At 38.1% G+C, this 24,923-nt stretch overlaps 1 protein-coding gene across 1 annotated transcript; it reads left to right on the plus strand.

The window, feature by feature from the left end:
* The first annotated feature begins 20,455 nt into the window (after positions 1-20,455).
* Positions 20,456-20,967, plus strand: LOC145164507 (non-specific lipid-transfer protein AP10-like). The gene is made up of 2 exons (XM_079083221.1): positions 20,456-20,790; positions 20,904-20,967. The coding sequence occupies exons 1-2, from the start codon at positions 20,456-20,458 to the stop codon at positions 20,965-20,967; spliced, it is 399 nt and encodes a 132-aa protein (XP_078939347.1).
* The last annotated feature ends 3,956 nt before the right edge of the window (positions 20,968-24,923 follow it).

The raw sequence follows: 24,923 nt of genomic DNA on the forward strand, positions 1-24,923 counted from the left end.
TGAATTCCCGTGACACAAACGAGTCCTAAATGACATATAATGGCATATATAGGCATGTAATTAGTGTTTAAAACAACTAACATGCAAGGAAACAACCTTAGGGACTAGGAAACAGTTGTAATGAAGTGTTACAATCACATGTGATTGATAAAAGGGAGTTCACGGCCACACTAAGTGTGTTTACGGCCAAGGAAGAGTTTATGGCCAAAGATGCTTAAGTGTTTACGGCCAAAGCTTGATCTAAGAAGGGTTTACGGCCAAAATCATGATCTTATGAAGGGTTTACGGCCAAAGTCATGATCTTATGAAGGGTTTACAGCCATAGGAAGAGTTTATGGCCGTAAACTCTTGAAGATCATACACTTATGGTTTGTTTCATGGCTAGAAATCAAGTGTTTCTTATGGATAAATAGATGATAGAAGAGATACTCACACTTTGGAGGTCTTTAGGGTGTTCATGGCCCAAGAACAAGTAGGTGTTCTTGGTGTTCTTGATGAAAAGGTTGATGTTTTGAAGATCTAACCCAAAAGAGTTGAATTCATGGATGAACTCATAGGGTTTCACAAGATCAAGAAGGATATCAAGAAACAAACGGAAGAATCACTTACAAAAATGAAGAAAATGGAAGTGATCTTGATGATACTTGAGAGAGAATCGAGTTTCAGCCTTGAAGATGTGAAGAATGATGAAGAAATGAAGGAATTTGATACATAAAGGGAAGGGGTTCACGGCTGCCTAGAGTTTACGGCCGTAAACTCTAGTTTGCGGCTGTAAACTCCTTGTGATGGAGATCCGACTCGATTGCAACCCAATGAACTTTAGTTAACACATCCCTACACACTATCCTTAAGTGTACTAGGCTTAGAACCCTCAAACAGACCCCTAACAATGCTAAAAGATAGCAGAAACAAGTCTGACATTTGATTGGATTGATTAGCTTTACCAGATAGAAATTTCGGGTTGTCACATTAATCCATTAATAACCTAGTTATTCTAGAAGTCCATAGTCGATCATAACTATGTGAATAATTTGTAGGTAAGACTAATATGAATTGGATTGGTTAACTTTCACAATATGAAAGTAGGCAAGGTGTTGTAATCAAGTTCATAGGTGCTTGTTAGAGAACAAGTATTGCACATGACCCGTATCAAGATCACATCATGGATCTCTATCATGAGTGATACTTGATTAAGGTACTATCTTTGTATCCTTAACACCTGATATACATATTTGGGACTTCAGTGTAGGGAATGAAATACTTTGATGTGGTAAAATGTTGATCTTTAAATAAACAGTTATAAAGGCCATTATCAGGTTTGGTATGAATTATACAAGAGGCTTATATAGTCAAGATGAGATTTGTTCCTCTTATGTGTTGAGAGTTAGACATCTAACCTGCGTTACCAAATTTGAACACCTAATGAGATTTATTGCAATCCATATCTTATGTTCAACATGATGTCTATAGCAAAGCAATAACTAATAACTTACCTTATACTTCAATTGAAGCTTTAAGCTTATGGGAATTGGATGTTGATAGAATGGAACTAAGCCATATATTACTGGAGGCAGTAAAATGTTGCTAGACATTCACCAATGTAAATTTCAATCTAGATTCTAGAACGAGTCTTGTGAAAGTAGGAGATTGAAAGATTTGTATGCTCAAGAATCATTGTAGAATGATATTTGCTAGATAATATATGATCCTAAAGGGTCAGACTAATAACAACTTGAAGAAAATATATTATTTATAATAATTTGATTATTAATAAATATTTATAACTCTTATAATTAATTGGAAATTATTTATTTTATGAAAATTATTATTTTCAATGTCAAGTATCATAATATATCATAAGGTATGATTTATTAAGTCATGTACATATTTTTGGACTAGAAAGACCTTTTTCTTTTAGCTAAAAGGATAAGGCTTTATATCTTATAAAAGACTTGAAGATTTGTTTTATAAAATCTTTTCTTTTTCTTTATGAAAAACATGAGCCAATCATGGTGTAAGAGAATATGGTATTTTGATTATATTATTTAAGGGGACATGATTTAGAAGCATGCCTTGAAAGTATTATTATGATACAAGCTTTAGAGGCATGTTACTTAAAGTGTTAAGGACGTATGGGTAAAAGGAAAATGATTAAAAGGCTTGGACTTGTGTCTTTTGTAACACCTACTTTTAGTAATGTTCTAATTCGGGACATCGGGTCGGAATTTGATAAAGTGAAGGTTTTGGGTTTCAAAGGAATTGAGTCCAAACCATTTCGTATGTTAATAATGTTCGCCCTCGATTTGTGCCGTGAAGCAAAAGGGTAAAATTGGAAAGGTGATATCTCGGACTTCTTTCATGAATTAATGATTTTATTTCGATAGGTTTTTAGTCAAAGGTAATTAGATATAATTATGGGGCTCATCAATACCTTTCCGCTCATATAAAGAACACCAAAAATGGATTTGAAAAGAAGAAGTTATGGTGGTTTGAGTTGATTTAGAAATTGGGAATTTTGATCTAGATGGGAGTAGGAAAACTACATTAGGCATAGGTGTTGAATTCTAGAAGCGGGTTTAATGACCTACACAGGTCGTAGGTTATGCTACGTTGTGCATAGCCGGTGCAGACTAAAACCCTAATTTTAAGGTTTTGAGCCATATTTAAGGGCTCGAACTTCTTGGGATCCTTCCCATGACCAACCTGCATCACCTAAGATCATTCCTTGAGAAACCCTAGCCCCCTCTTGCTTGTTTTGAGCCTTGGTACCTTTTGTGAGCTTATCTTCATCATTTGGTGGTTGGATCTTGAAGAACAAGGTGTTTGTAAAGAGCATGGAAGAAGGATTCAAGTATCCAGCAAGGTTGCTTCACTTTTGGACCATTGTGACTACAAAGCTACTAAATTGCTCATTGATTTCTTAGATTTTGTTATTGGTCTTTTTTGTCACTTTTTGGTCCCTTGAGCTCGTGTTTTGGGAGTTGAGAGAACTCCAACACCTTTTGAGCTATATGGAACACTCTTGGGACAAGTTAGATTTGTAAAGTTGTGCTTTGGTGTTTTTTCATTAAGCCTCGCAAGTTGTGTTAGCATTTTTTGTCATTTTAGTGCATAAAGTTTAGATATTGCTTGATTAGAGTGTCTTAATGGGTAAAGTTGGAAACTTTATCCATTAAGACATTGTAAAGGTCCATATCTAAAAGTTTGAGGGGTTGGTTTTCTGTATTACGATCTTAATAGAGTATTTAGACTTTTGGGGCTACGCCGAGCGTAGCTGTCTGTACGCCGAGCGTAGGCCTACGCTGAACATAGGTATGTGTTACGCCGAGCGTAGAGTGGACCGTTGACTTTTTGACCATTTTGACTTTTGGTCAAACTTGGGTAGAATTTGGTACTTAGCTAAGGGATAGTCTTGGTTTGGCTTTAGGTAGCTCGTATTAGCCGTTATTTTGTTGGGAATGTTGTTCAGCTTCTGTTGGTTTGTTCAGGTGAGTCTTCTCACTATACTTGCATGTGTAGTAGTATATGTTGACAAGTTGGGTCTTATTTATTGATTATTTCTATATGTGATCTGAGTTGCTGATAACTCCTTGACTGTTATGAGTCCATGGGTCTGCTGATAGTCCCCAGGGTTGTTGATATTAATCCACATGGCGTGATGTTAGCCTATTGGGACTGCAGATAGTCCTCAAGGTTGATGTTAACCCATAGCTGCTTATATTGTGTGTTGTATGTGACATCGAGAATGTTTTTATTTCCAGGGTTGCTGATAAAAAATAACTGATTATTATGTTGTGTTGTATGAGATATTTTAGGGACTCACTAAGTTTTGTGCTTACAGTTGTGGATTACCTATTTAGCTGGTAGTTATCGGATTCCAAAGATGGGAATGTACAGACACATCAGTAGATTTATGATTTTAAGTTTCCGCATTGTCGTCTTTAACTCCGATTCCTGAATAATGGTTATGAACAAATGGTTTGAATCGAATGTAATTTTACATAAGAAAGGAAGTTTAAATTTGGAACACCCGGAATCTTGAAGATCAATTGTTGGGAATAAATCACCTTTTGAGGATTGGAAACAACGTCTTGGAGGAACCAACACGGTGTGTCCAGATAAGAAAAGACGTTGGTCCCATTAAGAGCAACACGGCGTGTTGCCTCATGGAACACGACGTGTTGGTCGCTGGAATAAAAACCTAATCTTCCGGGTTTTGCTCCATATTTAAAGGAATAAGGAGGCGATGGTTTGTTCACCCTCAACCCCCATCAGCCCCTCAAGCCCTGAAGAAAACCCTAATCACCTTTCCCTCTTGTTTTTTAGCTAGTATGGTATTTTTGAAGCAAAAAAGGAAGAAGGTGGAAGAAGGAAGCAAGATCCAACAAGCAAGCTCCCATTCTTCAGTTTGGCACTCTTCTGGACCTTTTTAAGTGTCCAAGACTCGATTTTTATCATTCCAAGTGGTTAGATCTTGAGTTTTGTCCCTTAGTTTCTTGTTCTTGAATGAAGGAATGGTTAGACTTCATAAAGTTTGCAACTTTATGGATCTCCATGTCAAGATGAGTTAGTAGTGTCTTGGATCTGGATTATTCTCAAGTTTTGGTGTCATGCATAGAGATTAGGTCATAAGCCCTCATTTTTGACCTAATATGAGTTCAAGACATACATTGGACATGTATTTCTATGAAGCACCAACCTTTGGGATGGTTTTGGTGTTGGAATCACTTATGGATTGGATGGGCTTCATACTTTAAGGATTAAGTGCTTATTGGTTAAGCCCTTGCATGTTCAAGCGTTATGGTTGGGTTTTGGACCCCTTTTGGTAGTCCCGGTGGATAAAGTTGGAAACTTTATCCTTTCTATTATCATTTTGGTCTAGATCTGGGATCTAGAGCTCTTGGAGTTGAAGAACGCAGGTGAATGTATTAAGCTGATGGGACTCAGGAGAACACGGTGTGTTTACAAGTCAACACGACGTGTTGGCTGAAGTTTTCCCGACCGTTTAGATGTTGGCGGAACACGGCGTGTTTGCAAGTCAACATGGCGTGTTGAGTCAACATGGACTGTTAACCTTGACCTTTGACTTTGATTTTGACCAAGTTGACCTAAACGGGTATTTTGGGTATTTTGGGATTTTGATGGATTTTGGTCACTTGGATGGATAGGTATTGGTTGGAGTTGAGATTCGGAGTCGGGACCTCATCAACTATGGATAAGATCGAGAGGTGAGTTTTTCCTCACTGTACTTACATGTCGAAGTGACCAAGGCCGACCCTTTGGATTGTTTACATGGTTTATCGTATGATTGTATGATGTAGTGATCTGTTAGATCTGTATCTTGGTAGATAGGATGTTGCTATGTTGTAGTGATCTGTTAGACCTACATCCTGGTAGATAGGATGATGCTATGCTTAGTGATCTGTGAGATTTGTCTGTCTGTTTATTGGCTGGCTATGTGTATGTTTATTTGTTATGTATGTGTCGACACAGTACATATGTGGTTGGGTTGAGGCGGTCCTGCTATGTGCTAAAGGCCAAGAGACCTAGGGCGTCCCAGATAGATTAAAGGCCAATGGGGCGTACCACTCAGGCCGAAGGCCCGAAGAACGTTCCAGATTGCCTGAAGCCTCGGTAAGGCGTACCAATCATGCTGAAGGTTATGTGAGCGTACCAAATAGACTATAGGCCGGTGGGGCGTCCCAGTCAGATTGGAGGCTCTGTTGGCATACCAGATAGACTGTAGGTCGGTGGGGCGTTCCAGTCATGCTGAAGGCCTTGTATGCATGCTGTTTGTTGGTATATGTTATCTGATTGTGTGGTGGTACTTTGGGGGAAACTCACTAAGCTTTGTGCTTACACTTTTGGTTTATGGGTTCAGGTACTTCAATGGACCGTTGTAAGGCGATGGCGTGACCGTACACATCCTCGGTTTTACAACTAATTGGATCTTGGAAGACTCTGATTTTCAATAATGTTTTGAGACAATGGTTTTGTAGCACTTCTATTAGACAAAAGGGTTATTTTGAAAAGTTTTAAATTTGTTGATTTTTTGGGATGTTACAAGTAGGTATCAGAGCCTTGGTTTAAGTGAATTGGAGGAACACTCGTGTGAATCCAGTCTCAAACTAAGGAAAAAGATTTTTAAAACAATTTTTGAATGGTTTTCAAAATAATCAAGGAGGATGCGATGTGTACGATCAGTCGGAGCCAGTAAGTTGACCCCAAAGTACCACACAGTTATCTGAGATTATGTTATGTTATGTTATGTTAAGAACAACATGCTAGTATTAGGATAGGGATCTTCAGAAATCGCATGATAGAATTTCCTGATATATGATGCCTTATCTCTTGTGGAATACCTTATTCATTATTGTGTGACTCTTTTATGTGTGAACTGACTATTGAATGAATGCGCTAAGTTACATACTACATGGGTTAAATGGTCTTAGGGTAAGGGATTTGGTCTTGTTGCGCAGCTCTTGTCTGAGTCCAACCGTTGTAGGATTAAATCTCTTAGCCTAAGATTGTTTAAGTTGTGTGGTATGTGATAGTGTTCATGTGATAGTCATCTGTCACCAATGGAGGGTCATATGGCAGTTAGTGGTAGTATGCGTTATGTGGGGTTAGTCGGCCAGTCGCGATATGTTTAGTGATTCTCTAGGAAGTGAGGACAGAGCGCATGATTTATGGTATGTGAGATGGGATGATCTTGGTTATTATATGGTGTGGAGTGTTACTGCACGAATGCTGCTTGCTTTGTGATTTGTGGAACTCTTAAGTGATGTGAGTTAACTACTAAGTGAATATGCTAGGTCACATGTGACAAAGGTTGAATAATCTCAGAGTGATAGATTTGACCCTGCTGTGCAGCTCTTGTCTAAGTCCAACCGTTGTAGGGATGAGTCTGTTACTCGAAGGATTATATAAGCTTTGTTTCATGTGATTGTATTCATGAAATAGTTAATTGACATTATTGGGAGTCCTTCAGCAATTGATGGCAGGGAGGTGAGGAAATCCTATGAGGACCTAGGAAGTATTTTAGTGCGGTTGTTTCACTGTTGAGCAGGCATCGGGAGGATATTTTGAGTAGGTCTTAGAGTACCTGAGATGATTCTTGAGGAAAGTATGGATAGGTGTGGAAGGTAGTATTGCGCCCGTACTACTGGAAGCACAAGATCCATACTCGAATCAAGGAGAGTTTTGGGGATTCTAAGGGCTGGTCGGGAGAGATAGCATGGTTTGATACCATGATTCGTGACAGTGGTTCCATATCTGTAAATCTTTTTGTTATGATTGCTTAGGCTCGAGGATGGGTATGGTATTTTTTTGGTCCCAAATGGCGATATTGTTTTGGGAATTTCAGTTGGAAGTAGTAAGGTCGATTGATGGTTTGGTATGTCGCTATAATTAGCATCAATTTTTCCCTTTAGGTCTTTCGGGTTCGGAGGAGGAGTGGTCAGGCTTGTGAATTTCAGTGTTAGGATATAAACCCAGCATGAGGAATTGTTGGTTACGGTGTTTGGAGTCAGATTGTCAGCGCGATAGCGTGTATGTCGGTTGATGTGGTGGATGTTGATTATGTGATCAAGGGTCCGTGTTCTTGGGTGATAGGAAGGTCAGGTACCAGATTGGCTGTTAGGAATTACCGGCAAGGAGTGTATGTTTTGGATCATAATTTGGTATTGGTTTATGATCTTGTAACGGATCCTCAATGTTAAGTGGTTAAGATAGGGAATTCGGAGATCTTCAGCTGGAATTCTGGATTCTCTTTGGATTTGTTTGATCCTTATCTGGAAGATCATCCTGTGTGTAGTATTCATTCCCGGGGTCAGGGATGGTTATACATGGTTGAGCCGGTTTGAGTTATGGTTTGGTTTCAACACTCGTGGGTGGTAGTTCGAACCCTAAGTGGGGGAGAACTGGGTATTTTGTTTGGTGGATCTTCAATCTGTTCGGATTCGTGGTATTGAAGAATGTCTTTTTGGGTTCTGAAGTGCGAGTGTGTGGGATCTCAATTTAGGGTTTGGCCAAGGAAGTGGTATATAGAGTTGGGTAATCTAGGAGCTCGTGGCAGCTATTGGTTCCTTTTTGGGGGGTGCCAATGAATGGATAGGGAGCCGTTGGGATCACTCAGGTCGAGTATAGATAGCGGATGGAATTGTCAGCTGGGTGTAAGGATTTCTATTTATAGTCTAGCTTGGGAAGAGATGGATCAATGAATCAGTTTCAGAATTTGGTGCGTTCAGCCCCACAAGGTTTTTGGTGATTTAATGTCATGTGTTCGCGATTATTGGCCGCATCGTTTTTCATTCAACAAAGGTTCCCTTAAGATTTTTAGTGTGGCGTTCGAAGTTCTATGGATATGTCAACTTATCATCAATTTAGTATGTTTTATGTTCCTTTGGTCTTTGGGTATGCTCACCCTTAATGATGGTGTGGAATTTTAGTTCTTAGGAGGCTTGGGTTTGGTGGCATTCAGGACCACTTTAGAAGTTTTCTCGAGTTGCTCGTGTATTGGTAGAACCTGTTCAGTCTCAATCAAGTATGGAATCTTGTTTCGATCGACCATGATGATGTCTTTTGTTAATGATTGAAGTTCGTCGTTCGATTGAGCTTTGGTATTTCTACCCTTTTTGGATGAGGTTATGGATTCCCTAAGAATATGCATTGTGGTAATTCTTTATGTATATGTGGGCTGGACAAGATAGCATTGGGGCTTGGATCAGATTATTCGCATGGTTCTTTTGGGTGATAGCCTTTGAATTGGATCAAGGGTGAAGCCGTATCCTATTCTCGGGTCGTGGGCGACCGTGATTTTGTCGGGCTTTGCATTGGTAGCAGCTAGTATGTGAAAGGAATTAGGTGTGGTATAGTTATGGCTTTGTTGTGCGGTTGGAACTGAGAGGGATGTTGTTTAGTTCCCTGCAAGGTGGTGGAAAGAGTTTGAGAATCTTTTGGTCGTGGTGTGAGTCGCGAGTTCCAGGAGAAAGATGTAATGCCGGCATGATCGGCGTAATATAGGGTCGGGTTAATAATCGCTTTTGGTGCATCTTATGGATTTGGGATTAGTGAAAAATTCTCAATTTTTGTGTTTGGGTTCTTTTCAAATAAGGTATTGGATTCCTGGACATGAGCTGCGTAGTGATGGTTGTTCAGTTTGGGTTATGAGATAGGTACCGAGTTAGTTCTTGGTGGAAACTCACGTTGGGAATCGCAGGTGCTTATGTTCACCCTCAACTCCTATCAGCCCCTCAAGCCCTGAAGTAAACCCTAATCACCTTTCCCTCTCATTTTTAAGCTAGTGTGGTGTTTTTGAAGCAAAAGAAGGAAGAAGGTGGAAGAAGGAACCAAGATCCAGCAAGCAAGCTCCCATTCTTCAGTTTGGTACTCTTCTGAATCTTTGTAAGTGTCCAAGACTGAATTTTTATGAAGCACCAACCTTTGGGATGGTTTTGGTGTTGGAATCACTTATGGATTAGATGGGCTTCATACTTTAACGATTAAATGTTATTGGTTAAGCCCTTGCATACTCAAGCTTTATGGTTGGGTTTTGGACCATTTTTGGTAGTCCAAGTGGATAAATTTGGAAAATTTATCCTTTCTATTATCATTTTGGTCTAGATCTGGGCTCTGGAGCTCTTGGAGTTGAAGAAAGCAGTTGAATGTATTAAGTTGTTGGGACTCAGGCGAACACGGTGTGTTTGCAAGTCAACATGGTGTGCTGGCTGAAGTTTTCCCGGCCGTTTTAATGCTGGCGGAACACGACATGTTTGCAAGTCAACACGACGTGTTGAGTCAACATGGACTCTTAACCTTGACCCTTGACTTTGACCAAGTTGACTTAAAGGGGTATGTTGGGTATTTTGGTATTTTGGGATTTTGATGGATTTTGGTCACTTGGATGGATAAGTATTGGTTGGAGCTGAGATTCTGAGTCGGGACCTCATCGGCTATGGATCAGATCGAGAGGTGAGTTTTTCCTCACTGTACTTACGGGTCGAAGGCACCAAGGCCGACCCTTTGGATCTGTTAGATCTGTATCCTGGTAGATAGGATGTTGCTATGCTGTAGTGATCTGTTAGATCTATATCGTGGTAAATAGGATGATTTTATGCTAAGTGAAATGTAAGATCTGTCTGTCTGTTTATTGGCTGGCTATGTGTAAGTTTATTTGTTATGTATGTGTCGACACAGTTTATATGCGTTTAGGTTGAGGCGGTCCTGCTATGTGCTGAAGGCTAAGAGACACAGGGCGTCCCGGATAGACTAAAGGTCAGTGGGGCGTATCAGTCAGGTCGAAATCCCGGAGAACATTCCAGATAGGCTGAAGGCCCGGTGAGGCATACCAGTCATGTTGAAGATTATATGAGCGTACCAGATAGACTGTACGCCAGCGGGGTGTCACAGTCAAAATGAAGGCTCTGTTGGCGTAACAGTTAGACTGTATGTCGATGGGGCGTTCCAGTCACGTTGAAGGCCTTGTATGCATGTTGTTTGTTTGTATATGTTGTCTGATTGTGTGGTGGTACTGTGGGGGAAACTCACTAAGCTTTGTGTTTACAATTTTGGTTTATGGTTTCAAGTACTTCAGTGGACCGTGGTAAGGCGAAGGCGTGACCGTACACATCTTCGGTTTTACAACTAATTGGTTCTTGGAAGATTCTAATTTTAAATAATGTTTTGAAACAATGGTTTTCTAGCACTTCTATTAGACAAAAGGGTTGTTTTGAAAAGTTTTAAATTTTTTTAATTTTTGGGATGTTACAAAATTACTCTAATAATGCAAAATTTAGCATGGGATTTTGGGATGTTACTAGTTGGTATCAGAGCCCTGGTTTGAGGGATTTGGATGAACACTCGTGGGATTCAAAACTCAAACTATGGATCTGAGAGTTTTTATAAACCGTTTTGGAAAAGATTCATTTTAAGAGAAGAAATGAGAAGATGCGATGTGTACAATCATCCGGAGCTTGGAAAAGTGATTTCCCAAAATATCCATACTTGCTTTTTATGCTTTCTTTGACTTGTTATATGTGTTATAGTATGATGTGCATGCTATAAGTTAGGCTAGGGATCTACTCAAGGTTACGTGCTAGAGTGTCTGCTTAGGAGATATGCCTTTTATGTGTGATATTCGAGATGCTAGAGATGCATGATAGTGTGTAGGTTAAGGATCCTCAGGAATTGTGTGTTAGGATTGCCTGATCCTTATGATGCCTTTTTTCCTGTTGGTTTTGCTGCTAGAATGTTACTTTCTCTATTGCACAACTCTTGTCTGAGTCCAACCGTTGTAGTTCAGGATCTTTCAGTTGTAGGACTATTTAATCCTTGTTGCATGTAATTGTATTCGTAAGATAGTTAGTTTTCATTGGTAGAAGTTTCTATCGCGGCTGATAGCTGGGTAGAGGGTGGGTATTCCTAGTGACCTTGGAGGCGTGCTATAGTGTGCTTGTGTGAGCACTTGTGTATAAGAAAGTCTAAGGTGGGAATCTAGGCAGTTTATGGTGGATTTTCTAAGCATATGGGTGTACCGATACACCTGGTAGTTGTGGAGTTGGTAGAAAAGTGTTCTAGTGCATGCTTATGTGTGAGCAGAATCCTAGAGGAAAAGTCTAGGAAGAGTAGTAGTGTATACCTGTGGTGACACGGGTACCTACGGTTGATAGTGGTCATGTGTAATGACTTAGGAGCTTTAAGATAATTCTTGGGATGCATACGGATAGGTGTGGAAAGTAGTATGCGCCCATACTACTGAAATCATAGGATGTGTATGGGGATCAGGAAGGTTTGAAAAGGTTCTAAGGAACTGGGGAGGATAGATAGTGTGATATACAACTAGTGTTAGTTGTAGTCGTCTTCGTCGTTGTCGGCATGTCGGCCATGATTTTTCAAAATAAGGTTGGTAATTGACTGAGACTTAGTGTTTGTGACAGTTTGGGAGTGAATGGTTCATACATGTGTGAGTTAGCTGATTCAAGGGTCTCGAGGACCTTTGTCAAAGTAGTGCCAGTCTGAGTCGGGGGACTCAAGAAGGAAGCCGCTATGATGATCGACGCGAGGATTGCAGCCTGAGGCTGAGTGGTCAACTGATGACAAGGGATGTTACTTTCTGCATCGGGGTTGTGTTTTTCCTATCTCATTTGCTCCACAGAGGAGAGAACCGTATATGGGTAAGTCGATGGTTAAGATAGGAGATGGTGATCTCCTCATCAATTTTGTTGTAAGAAGGTGAAGTCTAGTTTGCTGTAAATCGTCTCTATTCCCAGCGAGAGAACGCACGAGACTCGATTGTTCTTGTGGTTCGATGGCCAGGGTAAATTCCATGTCACAAGTGAGATACATAACGCATATTATAGAAATTGGGTGTATCCGAGGAGGCATCAAGTTACGCTTATCTTAGGACACGAGAGTTCAGCAGATATACCAAGCTTGTCGGAGCTGTGTTTTGAGCACATGTGGGGGATTCTTGAAGCATCAAGAGGAGGATGAGGTTGTGGTCAATTATCCAATTACAAAGTTTTTATGCGTAAGTTCGATTCGTAAGGTGCCTCGTCAATCCAATATAATTCTGACCAACTTCGCTAAGCTTGAGTTGGCAATGTTGGGAAGGGTCTCCGAAGTCTCCAATTAAGATTTGGAATTTCCTCACGACTATTCAAAGGATCATCTTGTGTTGTGTTGTGCTGACTGAAAGTCAAAGTCGAGTAAGTACCTGGTTAAATCGGTTGGAGGCTTCGATGTTGTAGGCATCAGTCGATGATGGTTCGAACCCTAAGTGGGGGAATTAGAGATTCCACTTGTAGGATCATTGGTTGGTCTAATATTTATGATTTCAGCTCAATGAGTCAGACGGATTTGCAGTTCAGGTATGCTACTTCTGGTTCACGTTTATTGATGTATCAGGAAAAGAAGTGGGCTACCATCAAAGTGTTCGTGGTTAGGAAGTTTTCTCGTTTCATTCTTCAACGATCCGCCAGAGTCCTCCGTGGAAGTGGATAATTTAAGGTTTGGACAGATTGTGGGTGCAGATCAAGCTGTTGTTAGCTGCATGTCTTTGAGAACACAAGTTTTTTTCTCACAGTAGAAAGCTGATGGGTAAGGAACTTGTTGTGGCCAGTAGTTTCTTTTTTGGTAGCTCCACGGATATGGATGGATGATATTTGAACCACTCTTTCATGCATTAATTATAGGAAGCATGGTTAACTCGTGGTATGGGTAGGTTGTTATGGTCGAGAATGGGCAGTCATTGATGTGTCGAACAGCTTCAGAGTTCGATAAGAATATTTTCACAGGGGTTTTGTTCAATATGAGTGGGTCATCGGGTTTAGTTCCCAACCCATTTCCGATTGTTGAATATTTCTTTTATTAGTAGCAGTTGACGTTATCCGAAGGATTCAAGCTGTATCATCTAAGGGTGTAACTGATGAGTCAACCCTTAGTCAAGTTCAATAAAGTTTGTATCTTGGTCCCTGTGAAGGTGTCCTCTTGACTTCTTGGTTGTGAAATTGTTGCTTCTTGTGGTTTGAGATGATAACTGGTCTTAGTTACTGGAAGATCAGATATTGAAGCAATGTTTCAGAAGGTCGCATCAGCTGGGTTGGAATTGGGATTGATTCGAGCAGGATTTTTGGTAGCATTTCTGGTTAATTTTGGAATCCTTTCCAAAATTAAAAGTTTTATTGATCTTTTGCGTATTAGTGGGATATGTTCAGTTTATCAACGTGTGGGATCTTGATTGTGGTTGATAGAAGAATGTGTATAATAGTGGTTGGGGTTTGTCGTTTCATTTGATTTGCTGGTATATCACCTTTTGGGTAAGGTCACGTTTAAGAAGGAACATAATTGGCCTGAGGAGCATTGTGTTCTCTCCTGGGAAGTGTGTCATGTTGTGTTTACAAGTTGGAGGGGGCGTTCAACTGTTTATTTTGGTTCCTGACTGTGTGTGGTCATCTTTCATATAACGATGTGTCAGTGGTAGTTGGACTGTGGAATAATGTGTGTTTCAAATAGCATGGCTCCTGTATTTTTGGAAAGTGCTGACAGGGATGTTATCTGGGTTCCTGCCGGTCACTGGAATGATGGTAGTGTATCTTTAGGCCCATTGGATGTTGGTCGCGAGTCTTCGTGCTATGGTTCGGTGATGGGAAGAACAGTGAAGAGTTGTTAGCTTCTCATTCCAATGGCAGGATGGCGTCACGACATATCATGGGCCATCGTGGATTTCCCTTTTGTGAATGGGATTGGTAGTTGCGTGACGGAGGCTCAAGTATGTTTTGTTAGTTGCATGGCATTGGCGGGTGCTTGAGTAGTATAGTGTTGTCACTGAAGGCTCAGTGACCGGCAGGTTGGGTCAAGCAGTTGTATGGTGTTGACTTGCTACAAAAGTCATGGTGGTGTACTAGCAGTTTATTATTGGGATTCTTCGTAGTAGATTCGTGTTCGTTTTATGATGAGGTTTCGCATGAGTTCTCTCAATGTTTTACTTATGTCATAGTAGGCTACGTGCTAGACTAGCTGAGTCTTAGTAGCTGATGGGTGTATGAGTATTTACAGAGTTGTTGATAGTCCTCGTGACTGCTGATAGTCCCAGGGTTGTTGATAACCCACAATTGTTTAAACTGATAGAGGGGTAGTGGTGTGCTGCTAGGAATACTTGGAGGTCGGTGTTGTAGGCGGTTATAAGTCTCATGGGTGTCTCGGATGATGATTGTCCACCTGAGCTGTTTTGGGAGCTTGGATGTCATGCAAGTTTGGTTTTGACCATGTTTTCACTCGTGGGAGCAGTTGGTTAGTCATGACTTGTCAGGAAACCAAGTGTATGTTATTCACATGTTAGTAGTGTTCCTGGTTAGAGATTTGTCCTATGCATGACGAATGGATGAACGCCATCCATTATGTATGTCTCTAGAGCTATGACTGTTGGGTTTTTGGTTTTGTGTAGTACACTAATGGGGATGGTTAGAAGATTCAGTTGTTAGAGTTCCAATTTAAGTGGTTTTCGCTACGAGTTGGGTCGTTGGTGCATTTGAGTGTTTCAAGTGACTAGGTTATTTGCGAGCATCAGTTGCGCTCTAAATGGTCTCTCGAGTTCGATATGGATGCATGGATTATATGAAAAGGTTGGCAGGATCATACAGATTGTGTTAGTGCAGTTAATATTCTAACCGGGTTTGATTTCGAGGACGAAATCTAATTGAAGTGGGGGAGAATTATAACACCTATTTTTAGTGATGTTCTAAATTCAGGACATCGCGTCGGAATTTGATCAAGTGAAGGTTTTGGTTTTCAAAGGAATTGATTTTAGACCCTTTCGTATGTTGATAATATTGGCCCTCGATTTGTACCTTGAAGCAAAAGGGTAAAATTGGAAAGGTGATATCTTGGGCTTCTTGCATGAATTAAGTATTTTAGTTCGATATGTTTTTAGTCAAAAGTATCTAGATAGAGTTGTAGGGCCCGTCAATACCTTTCCGTGCATATAAAGAACGTCGAAAACAGAGTTGAAACGAAGAAGTTGTGGTTGTTTAAACTTGAATTGGAAATTGGGAATTTTACTCTACGTTGGGCGTAGGTGTTGAACTATGGATGCGGGTTTAATGACCTACACACGGTGTAGGTTATCCTATGTTGGACGTAGCTACTGCAGACCAAAACCCTAATTCTAAGGTTTTGATCCATATTTAAGGGCTCTAACTTCTTGGGATCCTTCCAATGACCAACCTCCATCACCTAAGATCATTCCTTGAGAAACCCTAGCCCCCTCTTTCTTGTTTTGAGCCTCGGTACCTTTTGTGAGCTTATCTTCTTCATTTGGTGGTTGGATCTTGAAGAACAAGGTTTTTATAAAGTGCATGGAAGAAGGATTCAAGTATAGATCCAACACGGTTGCTTCATTTCTGGACGATTGTGAGCAAAAAGCTACTAACTTGCTCATTGATTTCTTAGATCTCGTTATTCATCATTTTTGTCACTTTTTGGTCCCTTGAGCTTGTGTTTTGGGAGTTAAGAGAACTCCAACACCTTTTGAGCTATATGGAACACTCTTGGGACTTGCTGGACTTGGAAAATTGTTTTTTTGGTGCTTGTTTATTAAGCCATGCAAGTTGTGTTAGCGGTTTTTGTCATTATAGTGCATAAAGTTTAGATCTTGCTTGATTGGAGTGTCTTAATGGGTAAAGTTGGAAACTTTATCCATTAAGACATTGTAAAGGTCCATAACTAAAAGTTTGAGGGGTTGAATTTCTGTATTAAGAGCTTAATAGAGTTTTTGGACTTTTGGGGCTACGTTAAGCGTAGTTGTCTGTACGTTGAACGTAGGTATGTCTTACACCGAGCGTAGAGTCGGACTGTTGACTTTTTAACCAGTTTGACTTTTGGTCAAAATTGGGTAGAAGTAGGTATTTAGCTAAGGGATAGTCTTGGTTTGGCTTTAGGTAGCTCAGATTAGCTGTTATGTTGTTGGGAATGTTGTTGAGCTTCTGTTGTCACTATATTTGCTTGTGTGGTAGTATATGTTGACCAATTGGGTCTTATTTGTTGATTATTTCTATATGTGAGCTAAGTTGTTGATAACTCATTGACTGTTGTGATTCCATGTGACTTCTGATAGTCCCAATGGTTTTTGATAACTCGTTAGGTGTGCTGATAATCCACAGGGCGTGCGGTTATCCCATTAGGACTGCAGATAGTCCCCAGGGTTGTTGTTAACCCATTGTTGTTTATATTGTGTGTTGTATGTGACATTCGAGACTGATGTTAGTTCCAAGGCTGCTGATACAACATAGCTGATTATTATGTTGTGTTATATGAGATATTTTGGGGGATTCACTAAGCTTTGTGCTTACGGTTATGGATTAAATATTTTGCAGGTACTTATCGGATTTCGAAGGCGGAACTGTACACACACATCAACATATTTATGATTTGAAGTTTCAGCGTTGTCTTCTCGAATGTAATTTTATAAAAAAAGGAAGTTTGAATTACTGTAAAAATGCATAATTTAGCCTGGGATTTTGGGATATTACAACTTTTCACTAGCCAAAAATGTGACTAGCATCCTTCTTCTTCCATTTTCTCTCTAAATTTATAAAGACAAAAGTTGGTGATATTTCCGAACTCTCTTTAAGTCAAAACTTCATTTTATCTTAAAGCTTAAGAGATTCTTATCATTACAAGAGTTAAAGACTAACATCTTATCAAGTTGGCAAATTGTTGGTGTTTCTGCTAAGGTGGGGTTCTACTCTACATTATTCATTAACTTCCAACCTCTCAATAGGAATCAAAGAGTTTAAAGGTTGTATTGTTTTCTTCCTTTGATTGTTTTAATCTTTCCATGTTTGCAAAATGATCATTGGTGGGTTAAAATAGTTTTTAAGTTTATTCACAATTTTAAAGCTTCCGTTGCGGTTTCTAGTGTTTTAGAAATCGATTTTTGTATAAACACCAACAATTTAGTTTGATGAAACATTCATAGTCCTAAAGTGAACAAACCAACAAATGATATGAAAATAATTGAATAATAGCCATGTATACCAATGTACTATATTCTCAACCAATATAAACAATCAACTAAAACAAAGAAACTAACCACATGAAAAATAGAGAGTTAAATATTGTGCCACTATCAAGGCGATATTATATTTCACCACGACAATATGTGATCTCAGGATGTAACACCTAGTATTTGAGCTACATTTATTAATATTAAGATTAATAATAACTAAATTACGAATTAATTTTATAAGTGATAATATAGACAGTTTTCAAGGATAAGAGTGTTAGTTTTTTTCAAGGAGGAGAAACAAGGTATGTAACATGTAGTTAACATTGTTTTAGTTAATTAGGATTTAATATTTACAATCCTAGAAAATTAGGTTAAAAATGTAATTTTGGTACCTAAACTGTAGATATAGGTCCAACTAGAGTGAATTTGGAAAACACTTTGGAGAGATCATTTGTGAGCTTTTAGGAAAGGAGTAATGTATTCAACCTCTAAGGCTTCCCTTTTTTTTTGTACATTTAAATGATTTCTAGAGAAAATGTGCACTCACAACACTTTTGGTTGTTTCCTCTTTCACAACCTATATGGTTTGCATGATTATACCACGACCTCTTTCTTGACCATGTTGGTTTGTGTGTTGTTGCGATTGTTTTCTTGCAAGGAACACACATTTTCTTCATTTGTTTCTCCTGCTATTCTGCTCATTCTTGGTAAGTAAGTAACAACTCATTTTCATATGGTTCTCCATACCCTCAGATTCTTTCCTCATACGCCTTCAACCTTCCTACTACCTTTTCAATATCATGGTGTCTAGATCATAAAATTACTCTGTTGTTGAAAATTTTATACTAATCTAGATGGTATTGCACGTAGGATCTTCTTAACAACATCGGCTTCTTCCATGACTTCTCATAAGGTCAAACATTTCTCAAAATATTTTGTATCTTAGCTATGAATTCATCTACAGTTTCTGCCTTTAGGGTTCGAATCTTTATTGTCTTTACATGATCGGCACCCTAATACATGGTTTTGAGTGTATCTCATACCATTTTTTTCGTTTGCTTCTCCCATATCGACAATAAGAGTTCTTGGGGATTGCTTGATAGATGGAAATTATAGCCAACTTATTTTTCTTGACTCCAACATGATTATGTGGATTTTTGGCCTTGATTGCTTCCCACACTTCTTGGGCATGTATGTATATCCTCATCTTGATGGCCCATGCAACATAGTTTGACCGTGACAACATCGGGTGCTGAAACGAGAATTGTCCTTCTTTGTTTGACATCGCGTCACTTCAGGATTGTTTATACCAGATTCGCTCTAATACCAATTATTAGAATCAATTCGCTTGATTCATCAAGAATGAGGTTATGTAGAATCAATTCACTTGATTCACTGAGAATGACAAAAGACTTAGGTCATATCTAATGGGGATTTAATTGGGAGTTTAATGGACAAAAAAGTGAGGAGGTGGTATTCAATGTATTAAACCTAGATATAGTTTAATGAATGGGAGTTTAATCCTCATTCAAAGGTGGTATCAGATTTATGTTTTTTTTTCTTTACCAATTTAAATTACCCCATTATATACTTTTGTTTTAAGGAAGCCAACATTTAATTTATATTGTCATACAGAAAATATATATCATTATTTTTTATTTATAATTTTATCTATTATATATTCAATAATTTAATTTATTAAGTTAGTTTATATTATAATGTCTAAACAATAAAAAAAATAGTTAAAGCTTAATAAATTTTATAAAACGATAACATTTTATTTATTCTAATACAACCGTTGCGATGAGATTAAAATAAAATACAATACGTAATAAAATTTATATTTTAGATATCGTACTTTTTATTTAATGTATTATTCGTAGTTTTTAATTTTTAAATTTTAATCTTTAATCAGTAATTTTTAATTTTTAATTTCTATATAATGTAGTATTCTAGTATTAAATATTAATATATTTATAAAAAAAATATTATAAAATGGTTGTGTGACAATCCATTAAATTTTATTAAAGTTAATAGAGTGTAAAATTTAATAAGTAAAATGATATAGTTAGTGGAATGTTGATGTGACAATCCATTAAAATCTTAAGAGTTCAATGTATTGAAGATGATCTTAACTCAATAGAAAAGTTTGATGAAAATTAATTTCCCTTGATTATTTGAGGACAAGGGTGGTTCTCTTTGGGTGCCCGCAGTGGAACCGGCAACCACTATTTTTTCGATACGTAATGTAGATTTTTCGAATTTTTTCTTTTGTCTATTATAAAATGTGTCGTCGGCAACACCTACTACAAACCTACAATACCTACTACGGAATCATGCGTGCGCCCCTATTAGAAAATGTCACGCAAAGAAATCAAACTGGATCAGGAACAAAATCCTGAAAGAAAACATGGGAAGACGCAACATTCGAAGAAAGATTTTTCTAGATATTTACTTGTTCTCCAAGTTTATTGTTGGAAAAAACTAAAAACTTAATTAAAAAACCTAAAACAACTACCCTATTTATACTAAACGGACTGAAATCCTATTGCAGTTCAAAAACATAAATAAATGAAAACTTTTTTAAAACACCCGTCCTACAAAATTGTCCCAATTTTCAGGATTATCCCAACATCCTTCCCCGTTTCGACATTTAATTTACGAACTTCACAACCACCAGGAATACTTGATGCGAGAAAGTCAAGCAAACTGATGAAACTAAGTTGAAAAATAAATCGTTTAATCGAAATATACTTGCTACTTTTAGAAACCAAAAATCATGAAGATTTGAGTCTAAGGACACTTGTCATATTTACTTCGTACGTGCCCAAATACGCCTAAAAATGACTTCACATTTCCCATCATCACCGATCAGCCCCTCCCATTATAAATACCCCACCCCACGACACCCTATCACCAACACAAAACAACACAATACAAAAAGCAAATATGAAAGGAGCAACTGTAGCAATGTTGGCAATGATAGCCATGGCTCTACTCATGGTGCACCAAGCTGAAGCCATTAATTGCGGTGACCTTGTTACCATGCTCCGACCATGTGTAGGCTATCTGCAATCAGGTGGTACACCAACGAAGGAATGTTGTAATGGTGCCAGGCGACTTCAGGGAGCCACCCAGAGCCAAGCTGACAGGCGAACCGCTTGCAATTGTGCCAAGAGTGCCGCCGGACAGTTCAAGGTCAGGCAGGATACCGCCACTAGCCTTCCGGGCAAGTGTGGTATCTCTAGCACCATTCCAATCAATCCCAGCGTCGACTGTAACCAGTGAGTTCAAATACTTGTGTTCTGTGGAATGTTCGTTTAATTATTTTCATAATTCATGGTTCACTGACTGGATATCTTTAATGGTACAGCATTCCTTGAGGTGGTGGATATAGGTTGCTTGACATGAATAATAATGGAGGAGCTACGATATGGTGTGGTGTATCGCCGCCGGAATAAATAAACGAGTAGCAGTTTTCTTTGTTTTGTTTTGTATGTGGAATAGAGTTTGGTATTAGGTGTGTACTAAATATGGTTCCGCTAGCCCATGCTTTCTATGTATATGGACTTGCCATACTCGTAATATGAATAGTGAATACATTTTATTTTTTCTGCAGTTCTAACTATATTTTCTAAACAAAAGACATGCACGAATTAGGATCATTCAATCGTCTAAAATCTTACCTAACCCAACTCGTAATTTTGTTATATATTCATATCCAACACAAGTTGATAAAAGAAAAAAAAAAACAGATTAATTAGGTTCGAACCAAGGTATGCATTGCACTACACTACATGAATCTACTACGTACACTACTGGAATCTACCCCTGTGCAGCCGATATTTTATAACCCGTCGGTATAGTCAGCCTATACCGACGACATGCTGTCGAGATAGGCATAGTCTATACTGACGACAAGTCGACGGTACAGAGTCGTCGGCATAGCCATTTCAGCGTAGGTGAAAAAAGTCGCCAGGATAGGTGTCGGAGGGATGTGTACCCACTATATCGACCACATGTCGGCATAGGGTCCGTCCGATTTCGGGTGAAAAAAAGTTGTATTATTTACTTTTACCGACGAGAAGTCGTATGGACACGTTGAATCTATGGCGATGATATGTCGTCGGCACATGTAACGCCTATACCGACGACATGTCGTCGGTACAACCACTGTATGTTTTTATAGTTTTTATAGATTCTGCTATTTACCATTCTTGTTTGTTTAACAAATCCAAACAATTTGCAACATATATCCATAATAAACAAACATTCAATAAAAATTAACAGCATTCAACACACATTGTTCAAATTCAAGTCTAGCACACATCAAAATAACACAAAAAATCAATCATCATAATCTTCTTCCGTTTCCTCGATCTCGTCGATTAGTTCGGGGGTATTTCTTGGAAATATATTGGAATTGGGATTGAATTAAAATTGTGGCATTGATGGTGGTTGGAAGTTAGGAATAGCGGCCGCCAATGAGTCATTATACCATTTTGCATTTGTTGCATGTATCCATGCATTTGTTGTGTTAATGCACCAAATTGGGAATCACTCGTATTTTGGGATTGAGAATGGGAAGATATGGAAGCCGGTTGATTTGGAATTAAACCTATATTGTGTGTTAGTTTCCTTCCGGCTCTCTAAGTCTCATCCCGAAGGCACAATTGAGACATTCAAGCTCATTTGCATATTCGTCCTCCAAGACCTCTTGTTGTATTTTCATATACTCATCTTGTAATTTTTTTTTCTAAAATTAAGAAAACAATAAGCATACATTAAATTTAGACACAAAAATAATAATAATATACCTTAAAAAAACTATAATAATAATAATAATAACAATAATATATTTAAACAACATATGAATTTTGTTTATTACTTACCCAATCTTCTTGTGGTCAACGTGTACACCAACCCAAGTCTTCCTAGAAGCGCATCTGTTTCCAACCCTCAGTATGATCCGGCTTATGTCCTTAATTTTTGTTCTTATAATAAGCCAAAAATAATTAATATATTTATATAAGAGTTAATAAAAAATTTATATAATAAAAATAAATTTTATTACCTCTAAATGGCGTCTCGAGCATATGGCATACAACCAAGAGCACTTTTATGTGAAAGTTTCACCCTAGTACCTTTATTTTTCCGACATACGTCTAATCCTGACATCAAACACAACAAATCAATAAACTCATTCCAAGTGTGGGCATCCCAATGACGTAGTGGAAATCTTCTTGCAGTTTCCATGCTTGCGTATTCGTCGACGTTGTCAAAATGACATTTCACATCATACTTACGTTCTTTATACGCTCTTTGGTAGTCGGCTTGGATACCCGCTCAAACGCCTTCCCACAAATTTATACTTTGATACATATTAAGATCAAAATATGTCTGCAAAAAAACATATTAGATAATAAAAGAAATATTTAATAAGTATAAAATTCAATACATATAAAAAGTGTTGTATACTAACTTTTAAATCCGGATATATAGCTTCTTTCTAATGCACAATAACACGACGCCAATATAAATAAGGCAATGGTATAATTGAAACCACCTTATTTGATATCAATCTTACTAACATTTGGTTGTTATCTCTTATGAATCGATATGTCTCCGCGGTGGTATCTGCTGGATTAGTGTCTAAGGCTGTAATTATATTTGGTAAGTACTTGACCCAGTTGTGCATGGTCCTTTTGGGTTGCCTTCACCATAGCAACTTGACAGGATGATTTGTTAAGAGAGAAGAGATATTATTGTTAATATATTATGAGAATAATATATTAAAGAAATAATAATGTTATTTAATTAATATAAGTCATATATTAATTGAGAATTAATTTGGTGACTTAAAGAGGTTAATTGAATAAAGGGGCATAAACTGTCAAATGTGTGATAGTTGTATTTTGGGCTATGTATCCTTATGGATATGAGGGTGGACGAATTTTAGGGTTTGGATACCATAAAATCGTCCAAGCCTATTATCTAGAAGGATCTTGGATTGCTTAGGGCCTAAGTCATTCAATTAGGGTTAAAGGTGAAACCCTAGTAGCTCATAGTATAAAATAGATCCCTTGGGGTGGGGAAACTGGCACTCATGCAAGGCAAGAAACCCTAGGGCCGATTTCTCTCCCTCCTATCTCTCTCAAGATCATCTTCTTGCTATTTGGTGTTTGTAAGCCATTAGAGGAGTGATAATTGTGACTCTAAGCTCCAAGAAGAAGAAGTATCAATCAAGTAATTCAAGGTATTCTTTTAGATCTGATTTCATATGATTAGATTCAATTGTTTACATTAGATCTAGTATTGTAAGTCTTGGATACAATGCATGTTCAATTAGAGAAACCTAGATCCAAGCATTAGGGTTTGCATGTGCACATAGGAAAGTTCTTATGGCTCAAACCCATCAGTGGTATCAAAGCTTTGATTGATTTCTATTGAATTGTTGCATTGGTTGATTGCTTGTTGCTTGAAAAATTCGATTTTTGTGAGACTGCCTGATGAACTCGGCGAGTTCCACTGTGGACTCGGCGAGTCCATAGAGGTACTCAGCGAGTTCGAGCGTCAGAAGGAGGAAGTTTCGGGATTTCTTGCTGTTTTACTTGAGGATACTTGCCTTAACTGTTTTGGGTCATTAAAATCCGATTTTAATCATATATATGAGTATATTCTTGACCAAATAAAAGATAATTGTCAATTAGTTGAATAATAATTTCCTTATATGATTATAATTGATTATTTGAATTGAATTGGTAAATTGTCTTGCAAGTAATTCTAAATAAGATCAAATTGAGATAATCTAATTAGTTGATTTATATTATTTGCTATTTGATCCTTATGTTTTGAAAAGTTCTAAACTTGTCCTCAAGCTTTGAAATTTTATATTTTATGATTAAATGTTTAATTTGGATAATTTAAATTTCAATCCCTAGAATTTTACAAGTTTAAAATTCAACTCTATACTATTATATTATTACAAGCTTAATATATATATGTATAATTTAAAATGCTAGTCTTACCATTAGTAGGCCTCATTCACGAAGCCAGTCTATAAGATGGGTATAAGGTTGCTGCCTATAAAATGGCGATTAATGGGTGTACATTCACACCCGCCGCTTGCTTGACTGGTAGAGGGTCGTTAGCCGAACGGGTAGGATAGGGCAAACCTCCTATCATTAATAAGTATAATGAATCTATATAAAGTAACTAAACATGTTTTATAAAATTCCCAATCTTAGTTACTTTAGGAAAAGTAAATTGATGCAATCCCATGAAATTACACTTTGTACCCTTGCTAAGACATTAATGGAGCGCGTGTGGTTAACCGGCACATTAATTGGGTTCCAAGCAAAGGTGGCAAAGGGTGACTCATTGTTTGTTATAGTTCAATGGAGCGTGTGTGGTTAAC

This window comes from Lactuca virosa, chromosome 3 (assembly GCF_052849685.1).
Source record: "Lactuca virosa cultivar CGN04683 chromosome 3, Lactuca_virosa_CGN04683_v6, whole genome shotgun sequence".
NCBI classification, from domain to species: Eukaryota; Viridiplantae; Streptophyta; class Magnoliopsida; order Asterales; family Asteraceae; genus Lactuca; species Lactuca virosa.

What these genes read in the sequence shown, in the direction of transcription:
- LOC145164507 (XM_079083221.1), top strand. Translation starts at nt 20,456, where the DNA reads ATGAAAGGAGCAACTGTAGCAATGTTGGCAATGATAGCCATGGCTCTA. An exon ending in CCCAGCGTCGACTGTAACCA is followed by an intron (nt 20,791 to 20,903) that starts GTGAGTTCAAAT and finishes TGGTGGATATAG; the next exon opens with GTTGCTTGACATGAATAATA.